Source organism: Leucopleurus acutus (genome assembly GCF_964270905.1).
Source record: "Leucopleurus acutus genome assembly, chromosome: 13".
Lineage (NCBI taxonomy): Eukaryota > Metazoa > Chordata > Mammalia > Artiodactyla > Delphinidae > Leucopleurus > Leucopleurus acutus.
The window spans coordinates 60,434,155-60,454,482 of NC_139155.1; the positions used below are offsets into that span (position 1 = coordinate 60,434,155).

The 20,328-nt window shown below is 34.3% G+C and overlaps 1 protein-coding gene across 6 annotated transcripts in view; it reads left to right on the forward strand.

Moving 5' to 3' along the window:
• ANKRD12 (ankyrin repeat domain 12) overlaps positions 1–20,328 on the forward strand; it is a 115,253-nt gene that overhangs the window by 37,176 nt on the left and 57,749 nt on the right. For 3 of the 6 annotated variants that reach the window (XM_082853437.1, XM_082853438.1, XM_082853439.1), the window contains exons 3-5: positions 5,645–5,792; positions 13,315–13,383; positions 17,594–17,740. In XM_082853437.1, coding sequence (XP_082709563.1) covers positions 5,645–5,792; positions 13,315–13,383; positions 17,594–17,740 — 364 coding nt within the window. The other 3 variants (XM_082853442.1, XM_082853440.1, XM_082853441.1) reach the window with 3 other exon arrangements.

Consider the following 20,328-nt stretch of genomic DNA (forward strand, 5'->3'; position numbering starts at 1 on the left):
ATCTATAGGTATCGAGATGTCACCTAAAGAGAGTGGGGCAAGAATGGAGGAGAGCATACCCTGAGGAATTCAGATATTTTAGGAGTCAGGAGAGGGGGAGCAAGGAGGACAGAGAGAGAAGCAGAAGTTACACGGCAAAGAGTGGCGAGGGGGTCTGTATGACAAATGCCGCAACAGTTAATAGGAAAGACCAGGCCATTGTCAGTAGAGATACCTTACAGTGACCTGGGTAAAGGTGACCTCAGTAGAGTTGTGGGGACAGAGTACAATGTGAGATTTGAGGAAAGAATTATAACTTTTATTTCTAAATGCTTAAATATAGTGAAGGTTGCATTTGTGAAATTACATGTGAGCTACTTGATGTCAGTTTTTGGATTTGAATTTATAAGGCTAAAGTTGTTGAAGCTTTTATTCTTCTAGGTACTTCGTATTATTTTTTGAAGATTGCCACTAAATATGCAGTAGTCCTGACCATTGCCTTCATAACAGTGTGATTTCTTAAAACTATAGAGGCAAGCAAAAATCAAACACTTTTTACTAATGTATTTCTATTAAAAATATTGCTTAGGTAAGTTAAGAATACTTATTAATCATTAGATTTATAAGATAAATAGGAAGAATAAACACAAACTATTAAATTCCTTAATTATTAACAGTTGGCTTACCTAAAGGGCTATATTTAACTGTTCTCAGTCTCAGTTGAATCATTCAGTGTTTTTTTTTTCAAAACCACACATGTGTTTGGGTAATGGTCAAAAGCCCTTCTGAGGCAGTATGCGAGGTGCTTACTGCCATGCTTTGGGATTTCTGAGCAGCTTGACATCCAAAGCTGTTGTTAGAAGTAATTTTCTTTAGTTTTAAATAGATATTTGAACTGTTTATTTGCACCTTAAGAGAGGAAGGGCCATAACTTCCATTCCAAATTTCTTGCTTATAGACCATGTAACTACTGCTTCTTAGGACAAAATAAAGTTAGAAGAGAGGGAAGGAGAGAAGGCGGCATGACCATCTTATTCACTTATTTATTTGTAAAGCGTATTCTTAGGATTGTCTTTTCTTGGTGAGTGATTGGCCTTGAAACCAGCCTCTAGCTTCTGCTGTGTTTTTCCTTCCATAAAATTTTTAGAAATGAATATTATATAGCTGTTCTCTTATGTAAATATAGATCGTATTTACAGCTTAATATGACACAGACATTGCTGTTATAAGATTCTAAATTTAAAAATAACCTGAACCAAAGTTTAATTTTTAAATGCATTTAAATAGACAATAATTTTAAATAATCCCATTCTATAGCAATATGCTTTTTATATAAAGTGCTTTTATTACCATGTTAAATATTACAGTAGTCAGGGGTTCATCAAAAATGTCTCCTCAAAATTCTTCAAATATTTTATCCTTTCACTGCTAATCTGTGGGATTTTTTTCCCCATTGGTTTTAGTTTAAAATTTTTTCCACTGACATTTTTAGCTATAAATTAGCTATAATTTGCAAAACAAAATCTTTCATCAGTCCTTTTCTGATAAGCTAAAACCCGGGTTAAATTCATAAAGTGTGAGAGAGTGGATGTTAATCATCTACCTTTCTAAATAGCTCTGCCCTATCCTTTTCATCATCAGTATAGTTCAGACCTTCATTATCTCCTATCCCCATGATAACTGAGAACTTTTCTTTTATTATTCAAGTAATGTAATAATGTTCATTACAGAGGAATTAGAAAATGTATATAAGAATAATGAAAATAGAAATTGCCTTGTCTGAGATGAAGCATCTGAGGTTTTACCCTACTTGCAAGCTAATTAGTTTCATGGATTATGGCAGAAGACATGAGACTCCTGGGTCAGATAGAGAGGCAAGCATTTTTTCTCATAGCAATCGCTGTAGCCATATATCACCATTTGTCCCTGTTCTCTGAGCCCTGTTTCTCACAAAGGGATGCAAAGAAGGCCAGGTGACAACTACATATACAGTGGATTGTATTATAGGAGAGGAATCCCAAATCTTTTTAATGGGCAATAAATCTACCTGACCTTTGCCCTAAAGGGAGAAATTATTTATTATACTGAACAGTGAACAGGTCTGATCTACCCTTTGCTCCAGAGGGAGAAACTTTCTCTGTCTTCCAAGGCTATTCTCTATACAGATATCCTTGGAAAGATAGAATAAAGGGATTTAGTGCTCCTGCTTGCAAGATGTGCAGAAATGCAAGAGAGCTATAGAACATTGTCTCCCAGCACACCTGTAATGCCATTACCCACAGATAGCCATTAACATTTTGGTTTATATACTTCAAGCGTTTTTTGTTTTTTTTCTTTTTTTCTAGGTAAATTTTTACCTTTTATTTTTTTCTGTCTTGAGTTGGTAAAGGCTACCAGCACATTGTTTAATATCAGCAGTGATAGAGGATCATTCTTGTCTTGCCATTAATACTTTCACTGCTATGTATGATAGCTGTTGTAGGTTATTGAAAGAAAATCATTAATATAAATGAAAAAGACTTAAATTATTTTAAAATAAAAAAAGTCTGACTCTTAGTTTTATTAGGTCATGGATATGAAAGAAGAATGTGCCAGTGATTCTCTCCTGAATTGACAAGAGTATTTATACCATTTGATGATATAGAAATTTTAAGACAATCAGAAATAGTTATTTCTTTTTTTTTTCCTCCCCCTTTTCCATAGCTATTTCTTTTGAAAGTTACTTTCCCCATATCTGGAAATAATTTTTATTGTTAAGATTCTCACAAAAACACTTTGTTCAAGTAACACTTTTAAGGACAATTTTATTTTACAGAGAACAGAATAAGTTGGTAGCAGGAGTGAATATTCACACTAATCACCATATTGCTCAGGAGAGTATGATTGATAAATTCTTGTGAACATTTTTCATTTAACATATTAAATTGGTTTCTCTTGTTTTATGGCACAGAACAGTATCTTTACTCACGCAAGTGCAAGGGAGAAGGGACATTCTAATGTTTTTCTTAATTCTTTTTTTAATAACAAAGATTTGTATTTCTAAGGAAAATCTCTAGAACTTTGTTGGCTAACCATTTTACTAATCATGCCTTTTTGTTTCTGATTCTTTGACATCTGGGACCTCAGTGACCCTGGGGAGACTGCCCTTCCCAGGGCTACTCAGTTCCCAGAGATAGTAAACAATTTATGTGTGACCACACCTTTCATATGCAAACCAACCAATCCAGAGTCCATCCCCAACCACCAACTATATCCAGCTCTCACACTCTGGGCCACTATCCCCCTGCCCTAATAACAGTCACCCCAGAACCAGGTACCAGACAGCTAGAGAAACAACACCTATACCCTAGAGTCTGCTGAAATTATGCAAACTAGCCAACCCTAAACCTGCTTGCTCTGCCTTGCCTTTTTCTTCCTGTGGAAACCGCAATAAAAGCTTTGACTCACATTTCCTTCCCCTCTCTCTGCTTCCTGAACCTCCTAGGTGCTTCCCCCGGTGGCACCTCATGGGGCGGCATGCCTCCTCTTCTTGGGAGCTGTGAGTAACAAACTCTCTTTTCAGTGGCAGCGATCTCTTGATCTGTTGGCCTCACTATACCAGAATAATAATAAAATCGACGTTTTAAAACAACCTTATAAGCAAAAGGCATGCCTGTGAAGCTCCATTTCATTAGCAGAAGTAAGAAAACAGCTTAAGAGGATTTTCCTTTACACCTGGGAAATAAATACTTTTATTCTTCACTAATCTTTACCAGTTAAGATATAAGGAAGTCACATTCTCTTCCTAATTTGCTAATAGGTTTATCAAGAATGAATGTAGGGTCTATTTAGATGTTATTGTCACCTGTTAACATCATAATAAGATTTTTCCTTTTGATATAATGAATTGTCTTGAGGTTTTCTAATAATGAACTATTCTTATATTCTTTGGGTGAATCCTGCTTGATTATGATATATTATCTTTCTAAGGCACTAACTTTGATTGGACAGTTTATTTAGGATAGTTTATTGTTTCATTTATTTCGTAAGCAATTTGGGTATAATTTCTATCTTGAACCCTTCTTAGGTATTAGTTTTATTTCACACTTGTAAAATGGATTGGGTATCTTCTAATCTTATTTCTGTGTTGTAGTATTGTTTATATGAAATGGGAAATATATTTTCCCTGAATTTTTAATTTAAAACCTCTCATAAAATCTTCTGGAATAGGTACCCTTTTTAGACGTAAAATCTTTGGCTATAGATTTATTGTTTTCTATGATCATTGGTCTATTCAGGTTTTCTGTTTCTTTCATGAGCCAGTGTTTGGTAATACATGTTTTCCAAGAAAATAATCCATTTTTCCAGTCCTTAAAATTATAATTGTATAAAAATGAATACAGTATTCTTTTGTAACTTTTTTTTTTTTTTGCGGTACGTGGGCCTCTCACTGTTGTGGCCTCTCCCGTTGCGGAGCACAGGCTCCAGACGCGCAGGCTCAGCAGCCATGGCTCACGGGCCCAGCCGCTCTGCGGCATGTGGGATCTTCCCGGACCGGGGCACGAACCCGTGTCCCCTGCATCAGCAGGCGGACTCTCAACCACTGCGCCACCAGGGAAGCCCTCTTTTGTAACTTTTTAATATCCCCTCTGGAATTGTATTTTAGGTCTCAATCCCAGTCTTTTTTTTTTTTCCTGTTTTTTTTTTTCCCTCTTCATATTTTCATGATTAGACTCACTAAAAGCTTTATTATATTGCACTTTTTTGTGTGTGTGGTACACGGGCCTCTCACTGTTGTGGCCTCGCCCGTTGCGGAGCACAGGCTCCAAACGCGTAGGCTCAGCGGCCATGGCTCACAGGCCCAGCCGCTCCGCGGCATGTGGGATCCTCCCAGACCGGGGCACAAATCCATGTCCACTGCATCGGCAGGTGGACTCTCAACCACTGTGCCACCAGGGAAGCCCTATTTTGCTCTCTTTGAATCATCTTTTCGTTGATAAATTCTACTTTTTAAAAAAATTCAGTATTTTTTTTTATGCCCCTTCTTCCCACTCTTCCTTCCTTTATTTTCTGGCTTGGGTCAAAAGCTCGTGTCTTCTGCAGTCTGAGTCTACTCATTTTCTTCTGAAAATCTCTATGGTTATGATATCTATCATTTATTATCATAGTTTTATGCTCACCTGCTAGGTAATGTGGCTTAGTTCTTAGTGTCTAGCATGTTTTTCCAAAGGAGTTTTCATAGCCCAGTTAGATGTGCTGTATGTACCAATTCAGATGTTGGATCATAAGAGTGAACTTGGTAATTGCTGTAGGCATGAGGGTAGGATACTTTATCTAAATGAGTGGACACATGGAATTAATAAAATACAATCTGCTTAATTCAATCTAGACTGCTTTTTCTGATTTATATATTTGTTTATTGGTGATGATGTCTATCTTAGACATAGAGTTCCATTATATTCAAGATATTTCGTTTTATTGTTATTTTAAAATTATATTACTAAGTAAAAGGGAATATGAAATAAGTTAGAAAACACATTATGATTGTTGAAAGTGGGCCTTAAGGACATTGAGGACAACGATGGTTTGTAGTAATACTCTTTCTACTTTATATAAAGTATTTTTTTAATACTGTATTGCTCAGCTAATATTGTTATAAGTTTATTCATATTTAATTTTTTAATAGAGTAAAGACAAGATTGCATCCTATAGCAAAACTCCAAAAATTGATCGGAGTGATGTGGGCAAGGAGATGAAAGAGAAATCGTCCATGAAACGTAAACTTCCTTTTACCATCAGCCCATCAAGAAATGAAGAACGAGATTCAGACACAGGTAGGAAATTTTGTTGTTTTCTGGTAAAATCATAATCCTTCTTTTACTGTGATTTTCTTTCTCATTCCTTGTTCACTGCATTTTAGAGAGAAATATTTGTATTTCAGAATTTCAGGTTTATCATTGGGGCAGAAATTCATATATTCCTCACCCAAATTTGATTTCTATCATAGATAAAAGCAATTAGCTTTTTTTCTCAGTCTCAGTGTTTATTACAAATTTCTTACCACTTTAAGAACTTAATTTCTTGAGGAGCATTTCAGTGATGAAAATTTACTTAGTAATATGGAGCATTGATACGGTAGATTTGAGAAAAAGCTGTTGAGTTTTTGTGAACAAATTATTGAACCCACCAAAGAAAAAAAGTTAGGCATTTTAGATTCAGAAATGAATCAGAAATATGTCCCTTTCAAAAAAAAGAAGAAAAATATTGAGGCTTCCTAAGCCCAGTTCATAGTACTTTCTTCCTCAAAACTTTTGCTATGTCAGGAATGATACTTGACATCAGTAAATCCCAGTTATTTGTAATAGATTAAAACCTTATTACCACTATCTGATAAATTACTAGGTTGTGTTTTAGCCCTGAACTAATCGTTTCTTGAAACTAATATAAACTTGAATGTTCGTTATTTATCATAATTGTTTTAGCCCCTGAATGAAGTATTGGTAATGAACTGTTCTTAAGAATGTTTTAGTTTCACTCAAAGAAAATCAGTGTTACATGCTAAATTTATGTACAGAGATCATATCCTACTTTTATCTTTCTAGCCATCTTAATCATCAGTATGGGAATGATCTTGACTCCAGAATCTGTGAAAATAGACTTTTTGAAAGACTATTTTCAAAAGACTAGACTTTTGAAACTCCTTGTGCTAATCTTTAGAAAATACGTAATTTTAGTATACACTGTTAGTAAGTAGATTTCCTTTTGTATGTTTGGCTGTTTCTCTTAGCTTGAACTAAAAATTTTTCTTAAACGCTTATGACAGTTTTAAACTTTGAAAATTGCTCTTTTATTGAGTGATTAAGAAATTATGTGCTTTGTTCATTTTAAGTTACACTGTCTTCTTCTAGAGGTTCAGAATCTTTCTTTTTTTTTTGAAGCTTGACTCTCCTTTTTTTTTTTTGCGGTACGCGGGCCTCTCACTGTTGTGGCCTCTCCTGTTGCGGAGCACAGGCTCCGGACGCACAGGCTCAGCGGCCACGGCTCACAAGCCTCCCAGACCGGGGCACGAACCCATGTCCCCTGCATCGGCAGGCGGACTCTCAACCACTGCGCCAGCAGGGAAGCCCTTGACTCTCCTTATTTTTACAAATTGTTCTCAAGGTATTACTAGGTCACTTAGCTGAGAAGAAGGTGCTTCTGTGCCTTCGAATATACAAGATTTAACTTGTCTCATACTCTCTCCTTAGAAACCCTTTTGCTAGTCATTTTTAAAGTACTTACATTAACCAGGTTTTGTTTTCCAGTGACAGTGATAATCCTACTAGTAGTTTGAAGAAGGGACTTAGAAATAAGGTTTCAAAATAATATACTTCCCATGAGAACCTTTGTTATTAGATCCAGTGGGTTATTTGTCTTTTATTCAGTGTAAAATAAAAGAAAGACTTAGGAAGACATGAACTTTAGGCACTGAATAAACATAGTCTAATTCATATTTTATTGATTGGATTATATGCTTATCCCCTGCTACAGTCTTTCCACTATTTGAATTTAGTGGGACATTGCAGCTCTCTCTAAGACTGTTTCATAAAACAGACTCTTACTTTATTTTTTTTTTTGAAAAGGTTACATGGCTAACATTTAATGAGATTTTGATGGACTTAAACATGTATATCTATATTTTTGGTAGGCTGAATTTATAAATTTTAGTAAATAACAGATGAAGGCTTTAGTTTTGCACGCACACACATACACACACATCCAAAGCATTAAGAAGAATTTCCCCAGGCCCAAGGCAAAACGTCTTATTTTCATAATTTTAAAAGAAGAGTTCAGAGTACCATTAACTGGTATTTTCCATATGAAAGATAGTTATAGCACCAAACCCCGTATTTGACATTGATCTTTTTAAAATTTTAAATCATTAGCTGAAACTATACAGAATAAACTATAAAAGGGAGAAATATTTATAACATATATGACAACCCTTATCTTAATATAATTAGTAATTAAAGTTCTCTTAAATGTGAAGAGAAAAATACAGAAATGGGAGAATGGACAAAAGATAGAAGCAAGTAGTTCAGAACAACAGAATTACGGTTGGTGAAGAAATATATGAAATGTATTAATAGTACTCAGAGAAATAGAGTTTACAATGATTGACAAAACTGTCATTGGCTTAAATCATACAAACTGGTCACTGGTTTGAAATAGGAACTTGCTTTAGTTTGTCTAAATTATGGAACTACCTTGTTGAAGGTAGATATAACAGCATATGTTAAAAACTAAAAGTTTGTTAACATTTATTCTTTCTTTCGTCATTTATTCTATATAAATAATTATTGATGAGAGTAAAAATTATCTTCAAGTATATTTCTCTCAGCTTTCTTTGTAATAGAAAAAACAAAACAGGAAAAGATTGTCAAGAAATATAGGATTTGGTAAATTATGGTAAATCCAATGAAGAAATATGATCTTTTACCCTTAAAAATAACAATTGTAGAGGAATAAACTGTATGGAAATATGTTCACAGTATACAAAGTAAAAATGTAGGTTATGAAATAATATGTACTGTTTGCATTATGTCATATTCTTTATATTTGTATGCATATGCACACAGGACATACATTAACACACATACAGAAAGATAAGATTGTTTAAATATAGAGACTGTTTCATTGTAGAACTAAGGCTAAACCTAGTGGGTTTATTAAAGGTCCTGAACAAAAATGTAAATATTATAAGCCCTGACTTAGGTGAAAAATAAAAGAATAGGGAGTGGGGAATAAGGAGAAAATGCTAAGAGTGCTACTCAACTCATCATCTCTCATAGCAAGGGATTAACTGAAATTGTCTGAAACTGAAATATGTTTTTAATCTTTAAAACTTTTAATCTTTCATTTAAAATTTTACCTATATGTTTATATATGTGTATGTTTATACTTTAGTATATGGTATCTCTTATAGAGAAGAGCAATTCCTTTAGTTTATTTTCTTTTTATGTTGGGTTAAACTAAAGTTAATCTTTCAGATTTTTATTTAAATATAGCACATATGTATGATATTTTCTTATTCTTACATAAGTTGATTTCTCTCTCTCTCTCTCTCTCTCTCCTAGTTCCTCTGTCTTTATATACATTTAGAAGGATGCTTGGCATGATGCTCATGAGATGTTAACATTTTGTTTCCAGGATTTGGAATGATTTGTTACTTTCTTCTTTGTATTCTTTATATGCCTTGAATTTTTAAAATAATAAACATACATTATTTTTATAAAACACGGTCATTATTTTTTTTTAAGACATTCATATTGTCCAAGGAAGATTCAGTGGTCCTCAAAATCAGCAGTAATGCCATCAACCGGCTGAGTCATTCCTAGTCTTCGTTTTGAGATACCCTAGTGTGTCTTAAACTTTGCAAATTCTCAATTATTTACTGTTTATTAATTTTTTAAAAGATAACACTTTTTAGAAAAGAAATTCAGATAAAGTTTTGAGGAAAATTACAGCATAATTCAAAGTCATGCCAGTGAGTTCTTATAGCTGTATCATAATACTGTTCATTTCAGCAAATCTCCAGTATATCTACTTATATCATTCCAGTATCAATCCCACATTGTCCTATCCTATTAGAGAATTCCTATAAATTTTGTCCCATGAAATGTTGAGGCCAATCTGTACAATGACTCATTGAACCTATGGAAGCAACTACTTCTTATCTAGAAGACAAATTATTTCTTACAGCTACTGCATCAGCTTGCTTTATCACCTACTTTTAGCTTTTACTTTTAATCTTTCCTAGTCTAGAATCCTGACCAGATAAGTTATTGTAGTTATAACAGAGGGAAATCATAGCATAGTGTTTATCATCAGAAGTTTTGGAGTCTGACAGACCGTTGTTGAGTCCTTGCTCAGCCACCTACTAGCCCTGGCCAAATTAGTTGAGTTCCTTGTAAGTCCCAATTTTCTCATCTATAAAAGTGCATATAATACCAACTTCAGAAAATTGTGACCTCTAAGTGACATATCATGTAAAATCAGTTTACGATACATTAATTAAAACAGAAAACTAATACTGGCTTAAATGGAGATTTTTTTCATCTAATGCGGTAAGACCAGGCATAGGCAGTCCAGAGTTGGTATAGCAGTTCAGTAACACCGTCAGGGACTGAGCTGTTTTCATCTTTCTGCTCTGCTACCCTTAGCTCATACGTAGCCTTTGTCCTTAAGCATTTTGCCTTATAGTCACAGGATATATCCTTCCTGGGCAGAAAAGAGGAGAGGAAGGACCAAAGACAGAGGTATCTTTCTCCCAGAGAGACTTTTGCCTTTTTACTCATGAAACAACCTCCCTAGAAACTTTTGCCTGCACCTCAACTGGTTAGGCTCCCCTAGTTGCTGGGGAGTCTGAAAAGTCAAATATTTTTGAGCTGGACATATTGTCACCCTGATCAAAATTGGAGTATGCCTAGTAAGGGGAGAATGAATATTGAGTAGGCATCTTATAATACTGTTACTGTATATAAAATTTTTGACATAGTAATTAATAACTGATAACTGCTATTATCTTTAAGTTATTAATGTTTCTACCTAAGGGAACTTTTTTCCTACACTATCCGTCATAAAATCGTACTTACTTTCTTCCAAGACTAATGGCATCCAAAGGATGCCATGACAATCCCTTAACTTGAAAGTACTGAGCAGTTATCTTGAGGCTACACATGAGTGAATCTCTTCTTAGCCTCCAAAGTAAATTTGCAGTTATTTTGTTGTGAGTAATGCCATAGAGCGTCTTTGCAGATTGTATTTTTATTATACTCTGAATTTTTTCTGTCTTATTCATTCCCAAGAGTAGGTTTACAGGGTTAAAAGGGTAAAACATTTCTATAACGTTTCTTCAAAATAGTTATACATACTTATAAAGGCTCCAGCAGTATATTTATGTTCTTTAATCTCAAGTAACATCATGGCACTTGTTTTTCTTTAGGTTTGATAGCTCTAAGTATCTATAGGGATAAACCAGTAGTACTTCATTTTAGTTTGCATGTTTAGATAAGTAAAAAAAATACAACATTCTTTACTTTTTAAAAAATACTTGTTTCTTCTTAATAGGCATTATTTATTTCCTTACTGATTTTTTTTCTTGTGGCATTAAGTAATATGTAAATAAATGTGGTAGGAGAAAATGTAAAGAGACACAATATGATCTGTTCCCAAAGTCCGTGGTCGCAGTTGTAGAGTGTGTTCAAATGTTTTGAACTAAATCTCTGCCAGCCAGCCGTAGAAGGCCTACTTTCCCGAGGCTTTGGATGCCATTAAAGGATTTACCCTATTTAATGACACAAGCAAATTTGGAGAGGAAAACTTTTTTAAAAAAAGAAAACACATGTAATTTTTCTGGTAACTGTGTTAAAGTAGCAGATAAAATTAGTGCTTTGCTTAATAAGGATAGTCCTCTTTTGGTGCTCTTCGTGGTGATTATTTATTATAGATTTACTCTGTCCCTTTCCCTGATATTTTATTATAAAAATTTTCAGACGTAGTGCACACTCTTAAAATCATACGTGATATTTTTCTTATTCTCTTGCAATCCAGAACAGAATATTAACTTAAAAAGATGGCTTGTACAACAAGGATTTACTTTATAGTACAGGAACTATATTCAATATCTTATAATAACCTATAATGGAAATAATCTGAAAAATACATATATATATAATGAATCACTTTGCTGTATACCTGAAACCAACACAGTATTGTAAATCAACTATACTTCAATTGAAAGCAAAAAAGATGGCTTTTAAAATATAGGTATTGCTTGTCTTGCCTTGCTGCAAAGAACATATCAGGGAGAGATAATTGCTCTGCTTAGCACTCAGTGTTTTACAAAAACCTCATAGGTAACAATAGTCTCATTATGGTCTAGTCTCAGTATAGCACTGAAGGAAGAAGTAGTTGAGTAAAAGGACAGGATATGGAAGCTTTTAATTTTCTAGCTCCTTAATTAAATCTTTATAAGAATATACATGCAAACGCCCCCAAAATAAACTTACTTATTTGAGTAAAAGCCAAAAGGGTGTGTGGAGTCTGGATGGATTAATTACTTCCAAAGGAAGGTTTGGAGAAACTACTTCCTTATATTAATGAATATAATTGAAAGTTTATTTTATCCACTATTCTTTCATCTGTCACAGTCATATGATCTGCTTTCAATAATCCATTTAATTCGATTTGTTGGTGCAACTTATTAGTTGCCCCTTTTTCTTTGCTTTGCAACCTATGGAGGCCTTTTAAAATTTTTGCTTATCTTTAAATGAAATGACAAATATTCTTCATAGAATTCTTCTAGTTGCTAACTTAATGGGTTAAATTTTGAAATATAAGTGTTTATTATTGAAAGGCTTGTAATTCAGTCCATTTACCCACTTTCTCTAGAATTGGTCTAAATATTATTAATGATTTCCCCTTTGATTGAGTAAGCCTTCTCATCACTAAACTTTTAGGCTTATCTCTAAATTTTTCAAATACTGTGTTTAGGAGTTACTTGTTCTCTAAATTGGTTTTTTTTCCAACACTTTTGTTTCCTTACACCTAACAACTCATGAATAATGTCTATAATGATCATCCTGGAAAGAAGACCATAAGCCAATAAATTGAGAATGTGAAGATCAGAATAACATTATGTTGAGTTAAAACAGCATATTGTTTGTAAGTAAAATTATTTGCTCTGGCCATACTGCCAGAAGTCAGTTCTCTACTTTATTGAGTTGTTAGGCAGCATTCCATATTCTTAGCTGATAAACTTTGTTTTGATTTAGGCTACTTTCTTTCTAAGATGTCTTTTGTAGTGGTCAGTAATAATTCATGTTATTTGAAATGTTTATAAATTATAGAAAGGTCCGTGGTCTAGAATGATACTGTAGTCCGAAATGTTCTATTGTCTTCTGAATAGTTTTGGCACTCATAGAACAAAAAGAATGATGCAAGTCCACTATTCAAGTTTTCTAAAGACAAATTCTAAACAGAAAAATGTGATAAGAGTACTGCCTCTTTTATCATTATTCAGAGATTGAAAAAATATATCCTCAAAAGAGATGATATGTTTTAATAAGCAGCCTCAGTAATAACTATTATTGCAAACTACGTGGTTGACTTTTTCAACTTTAAGATCAAAGAAACTGAAATCTTAGGTATTGGCCAAATATGTGTTTGAAATGTACTTTTGGCTTTACCTTAAAAATTATCTTTTGGAAAAACAATGATACATCATTGTGGTCTTTTGAAAAATGTTGGTTTGTTGAATTCTGCATTTCCCTTCGTATGCTTTTTTCTTTTCTCCTGTCTCTTCTTATTCTGTAGATTCAGATCCAGGACATACAAGTGAAAATTGGGGGGAGAGACTTATGTCTTCTTACAGGACATACTCAGGTAATTAGATTATCAGGGGCTCCTGTTTAGCCAGTGGTTTCTGTCACATTTATAATTAACTATTGTACTATAAGTAACTTATTTTCAAACCAGTATATAGGTATCTGTGGTTGAATAAGTGAACTATATGAGTGACACAAGATTTTCCAGTCTTCATTTGAGATCTCCAGTGCATCATGTCCAAGACATACTCTGTGTGAACGTTACAAGCAGGACTCCTGCACACAGCCACTCAGGTGTGCAACGCAACCTGGGGGTACCATTCATGTAGAAAAGTGTGAAAGTCACCGCCTTGGAGTTGTGCGGTGCAGCAACGCCTGTGGGAAGGTGCCCAGGGTCCTTAGTGTCTTAGCTGTATGCCTGCCACACAGTATTACCATGTGTAGTGATTTTGATAGACAGTGTCATCTTACTCTTCAAACATGCAGTGTTTTTTTAAAAACACATCTAAAAATTTTCAGTTGACCTCTTTAGTGTATTGACTTTGCTGCCCCTGTTGAATTTAAAAGTAGATTAAAACACCAGGTTTCCTGGAGAAATGCCATTAAAGAGTAAATGTATCCCCTAGTATGTGAAAACTAAATTAGTTAAGTGTTTTGATTATCTTTTTTTTTAGTTTTTAATGAGCTTACATTCTTATGTCTGAACTTTTTAAATGTAAAATATTGTTCAGTCCCTGAATGTCCAGTTTTTACCATATGACATTTAACTCTAAAAGCTGAAATAAAATTTCTGTTTCTGATATACCTTGTATTCATTTAAAAAATTTGTGGGGTTGGTATAGAACCAAATAATTATTCTTAAAATTATGCTGAAAGCTGTTAATTGAGCTGATGAGTCAGTAATACTTAGTTATCAAAATTTTGGGGTGGGAGGCAAGTTTACAATCTGCCTTAAATTAAACAGACCTATACTTTCTGTGGAGTTAGGTGTACTTTTCTAAAGTGGGGCTCCTAAGTACCAAGGTGCACCTAAAAGAGCTGTATGTAATGAAGCCATCCATGGTCTGAGGATCTCTGCTGGAAATCAGAAGATATAAGCACCCCCCTGTCAAAGATTGTGTAGATACTTCACAACCAGAGAGTAATTGGCAACGTTTTTCCTCAGAATTGAAGTATATATACATTCTAAATCTGATTGATTTAATTACGTTCATCTGTATTTGAATCGTAGGTTCCATTCTTTCATGCCTTGTACAGTGACTGCTTTGTGGGAAAATGTCGTATTTAGTTTTGGAGACACTAATAGGCTTATGAGCTAGTTCCCCAAGAAAAACAGTTTTGTCTCTTCTCCTTAATATACTTAATTGGGATGTGACAATGTTGAGCTTTCTGTTTATTCTGACAAGACCTGGAAAGAAAGCACTGATTTTCAGGATTATAAGACTGAGACATCTCTATAATTCTAAAGATCCTCTGAACCGTGAAATAAAGAATATTGGATTGTTGAAAAGTCCATATCTGTTTTTCTTTAGTCTTAAGTGAATCACCTGGATTTTTCTTTAAAAATCTCTTAAGGTGGCTGAGTGGAATTTCAAATCTATTAGTATAGATTGAGTATATGTGTCAGTATTCCTGTGTTTAAATTTTAAAATTCTGATGTATCATTCAAACAAATAAGTACGTATTTCAGATACTGAAATTTGAAAAAGTACCTAACTTTTTCTAATATTATCGTATATGATCGTTTTTTACTTATGACAGGTCAGAGGAAACAAGTTCTTCACAGGATAGATCCCAGATAGTCAGATTTGAATGCTTTCAACTCATACTTTGGGACATACTAATCTAAGATTTATGATTTTGAAGAATGGTGTATAGTTATCTCTAACCTAGCTATCTTGCACCAGCTCCTGTTCAGTTACCTTCTTTTCCAGTCTCATGTAAAGCATGAACTCAGACAAATGGCTAAGGTAACTCAGAAAAAATAGAGTTCATATTGAATGCTAGTATCTAATTTGAATTTTTGCTTGAATATTTGGAGTATATCCAATTTGTTTGTTCTTTTCCAAAATGTAGTAATTATATGTTTGCTCATTTGGCAGCATGGAATTTTAATAATGAATTCATAAGTGTCTCACTTTCTTCTGTAAACTGAGTGTATATCACTTTAGAGCATATTCTTTTTTTTAGGAGGTCATTACAGGTGTAGAGGAACACAACTGATTTTTGCTTTTAATCTTAATCTCACTGAATTTCCTTTTTTTTTTTTTTTTTTTTTAATTTTTTGGCTGCTCCTGCGCAGCATGCAGGATCTTAGTTCTCTGACCAGGTATCCAACCTGCACCCCCTGCAGTGGAAGTGCAGAGTCTTAACCACTGGACCGCCAGGGAAGTCCTAGAGCATATTCTTCTTAAAAGATTGTATTAAAATCCAGTTAATATCAAAAATCAATAGTTTTGCAAATGAGAAAATAAAAGACAAAATTTTTCCAAAATTTTAGGAAGTATTTTAAGGATAGATACTGTGTATTTTTAATTTTACTTCTTCCAGTTACTGAACTACTTTTTTTCCTTAAAACAACTTTTCTACTTTCTTTAAAATTTTCACACTGTTAAATATTTTAATTTTGGATGAGAAGTACATTCATTATATTTAAAGATTTGTTATTCAGTTGGAAAACTATTAAAATAACAATTGTGGTTTCTCATTAAATCAGAGAACCAAAGCATACAGAATGTTATTAGGAGAAAGTATATGTTTCAGAAAAAAACAGCCTTCTCCAAAAGACATATTTAGGGCTTTATAATACATTTAGTACATTGGGTGAAACACTGTGCTGAAACTGGCTTTATACTAATTGGATCATTAATGACAATGAAATGAGAAATAAGAAAATAATCTATTAGAACTATTAATAAAAGCTGACATTAAAAATCTTGAAATTCTTTGTTTCTGTTATGTAAAATTTTGCAAATATCAACAAAACGGACATTTTAGGAGCTGTTGAATTTTGAGTGATTTGTGAGCAGCAGAGTTTAAACATTAGGACCTCTATAATTTTTCTAGGTCATTAGGATGCCAGTTTATCCTAATTAACTAAGTGGTACACTGCAAGTTTTATGTCTTAAATTATAGTACAGTAATATTTAAATAATATCAAATTTTATTAGTTTCTTGAAAATTTTACCAGATCAATAAATGCTTATCTCCTGGAGTAGTCTAGCTGCTGGCCACATCTGCCTGAGAAAAACCACAATATTGACTACTAAGCCTTCTCTTCTTCCACTCAGTTTTGCTGTTTTACATTTACTTAAAATTTTTACTAATTTATTTAATTTTGTAGCCCCTTTATACCACAAACCTGGATCAGTAAATCCCAGATATTGGTACAGGGTTTCCCAAGAAATAAATGCCTAGACAGTTAATAGGCAGCTCATCTCACAGGGCCACTTGAATTAATTCCCAGAAAAGTCCTAAAGGAAGGAAGGAAGGAACAGACACCTGTATTTCTTTGACCTATGGAATCCAGTTCCATCTGAATTTTCTGTCACTTAATGGGGAATGCTGGCTCCATTGCCAGAGATTTGCCAAATAGCTAAATCTGAGAGCTGACTTTATGATGGATCAAATCTCTTTGAAAAATCTTAGACATTTTTGAATCTTTTCAGGATCTCTATTAACCATCCCCGGCCCCTTACCGCACACATATAGAATCTTTAATTTGCTCAGTTTTAGCTTTGATTAATACTGTTCCATGTTCAGCTGTCCTATGACTGAAATAAAGTGATTTGGCGTTTTTTTTTCAATAATTACTCCATGTGATGTGCTTTGTGTTAAACACCTCCTTAGAAGATTGTACAGATTATTAGTGGAATTAGGGAGGTAATATGAAGGAACGTTGCTATATAAACTTATCAATAATAGAATAAAATTATAATGAATGAAAGAGGCATTTCAAAGATGTAAAACTAAGGAATGTTTGAAGTGTTATTTAATAGAACAAATCATTAAAAATTTTACTAGTACTAAATTTCCGAATGTTATTAATTTTCTGAAAATTACACAAGACTATTTTTTTTCAAAGCATTCAGGAAGAAAATTGCTTATATAATAAAGGCCTAGTGCCCTTTTGTCTGCCTATTGCAAGTTCCTCTGTGACCCTTGTTTCTCATAAACATGTATCATCTATTTTTAAGAAGTCTCCTTATGTTTTACTTTTGAGTGCTTACATTTGTTTCAGATTCTTACATATTTATTAATAATTCCAGAGAAAGAAGGTCCAGAAAAGAAGAAAACAAAAAAGGAAGCTGGAAATAAGAAGTCCACTCCAGTTAGCATTCTTTTTGGTTATCCACTCTCAGAGCGAAAGCAGATGGCACTTCTTATGCAGATGACAGCAAGAGACAACAGTCCAGGTGACACTTACCATCATCGAGTTCTTGTGTGTTCATAGTTTTCCTCACACTGTAGCTTTGTCTTGACAATTTTTTTTTTATAATGACTGTCTTTGGACTTATTTTTACTTTATTTATTTATTTATTTTTGGCTGTGTTGGGTCTTCATTTCTGTGTGCAGGCTTTCTCTAGTTGCAGCGAGTGGAGGCTGCTCTTTGTTGTGATGTGCGGCCTTCTCGTTGTGGTGGCTTATCTTGCTGCAGAGCACGGGCTCTACGCACGCGGGCTTCAGTAGTTGTGGCTCACGGGCTCTAGAGTGCAGGCTCAGTAGTTGTGGCACATGGGCTTAGTTGCTCCACGGCATGTGGGATCTTCCCGGACCAGGGATCGAACCCATGTCCCCTGCATTGGCAGGCGGATTCTTAACCACTGCGCCACCAGGGAAGTCCTTGACAATAATTTTTAACTACTTTAAATGTTTATCCTTTCTTGGATTTAATCAGTTTCTTATAACATAAGTTTGCAATTTTACATTTATTTGTGTGACAATTGTTTATGCCTGTATCATCCACTAGATGAAAAGCTATACACGGGCAGGGACCTTTGCACTTAGTGGACATTCAGTGAATATTTGTCAACTAAAATGAGTACAGTTGACACCTGAACAACAGAGGTTTGAACTGAGTGGGTCCACATATATGCAGATTTTTTTCAATAGTAAATACTGTACTACTGCACAATCCGTGGTTGGTTGAATTTGCACATGCAGAACCGTGGATATGGAGGGCCCAACTGTAGGTTGCACACGGATTTTCAAATGTGAGGAGGGTGGGTGCCCCTAATCCCCGAGTTGTTCTGGGGTCAGCTGTAATTTAGAATTGGGTCAGTCAACATGAGAAATCTGTTGCAGAACTGTGTGTGCTTTTACCTTACTGCAGACATTTTTACCCCAGTTTCTGTAAAGCTGCTTCTGGGTTTATAGCTTACTTTTCAGTTCATTAGCACACTGCTGTAAGCTGGTAATCTTATCACATACTTTTAGAAGAGTGTAATTCATGTTTTAGTGTTTAAGATCTGCTAAAATTTATTTTAAAAGGAAGAATATCTGCAGTATACTATGTAAATTTATTTCATATTTCATTTCACACTTCCAGTTAAGGTGTTGTGCTACTTGTGTGTGTGTGTTTATTCAAGTAGTTTGCCCTCCAGAAATGATTAAAGATGGCTCACCAGCAGGATGAAAACGAAGAAGGAACAAACCAACTTTCTAACTTATTAAAAGGGGTTTAAAAAGTAGATAAAGCCCAGACAGCTGGACTGAGATAGTTATTACTACTGAGCATTGAATTTAGCTATGCATTCTGGTAGCTCACAACACAAAAATTTTAAGTTGTATAGTTCTCATTGACCAATACAAGAAGAAAGTAAATCATTTTTCTCTAGAGAAAAAAAATTTGTTTTGGCTCTGACTTCAAGGCGTCTTTTTTTTTTTTTTTTTGTGGTACGCGGGCCTCTCACTGTTGTGGCCTCTCCCATTGCAGAGCACAGGCTCTGGACGTGCAGGCTCAGCGGCCATGGCTCACGGGCCTAGCCGCTCCACGGCATGTGGGATCTTCCCGGACCGGGGCACGAACCCGTGTCCCCTGCATCGGCAGGCGGACTCTCAACCACTGCGCCACCAGGGAAGCCCAAGGTGTCTTTTTATATAAGACTTTGGGTAACGTAACAGCCTGTTGAAATGCATTGAAAAAGACACAGTTTTTCTAGTGAACTTTTCCAGTGTTAGCTCTTTTTTTAAAAAGTGGAACAACTTGGTAAAATTCTTAGAGTTTCTATATATCATAGTTTCATTAAACATGAGTGTATCTATATCTTTCACTAATAAAAACACGTTAGGGCTTTCTGCTTTTTTAAGTAGGGCATATTGTTTTGGTTATTCTTCTGCCTTTCCACCCCCAACTGGGGAAAGAGTGTGGCCAAATTAAAGTTGTTTACAGTGTTAAACTTTAAATGTTTCTGTAAAATGTTGACTTTGAGTCGGACTTAATAGTTAGATGGGAAGACTTATTTTTTAAAACTGTTTTTTTAATACTATGAACCCCTATCCATAGAGTAAATTAAAGAATTAATACAGTAAGGCAAAAAAGCTAAAGTCCTCCCTCATTTCCAGTGATCTCCCCCCTTGAGAGGTGAGCACTATTAACAGTTTATTTTCTAGAAAATTTCTAGATATAAACATGCAAACATATATCTTTTGTTGCTGTTCATTTTTAAATATAAATAAGATTAATACTATAATACTGTTCTGCAGTTGGTTCTTTTCATTTAAAGGGTACATCAGTCATCTTTATTAATATATGTAGAACTAGAGTGGAGAGCTTTTGAAATAACCTGTTTGCCATCTTATAGATATGCTTGGAATTTAGGGTTCATTGTTTTATCCATTACATAATTCGTTTTCCATGTTTTTGTTTATTCTGATTGCCATTATGGATAGTACTACTGTTATTTTGTCTGTGTGTATATTATTTTGGAATGGCTAAGAAAATTTTATATGAATTAATTCCTTTCAAGTTGTTTGAATTTAAAAATGTCCTTTTGTTTTTAAG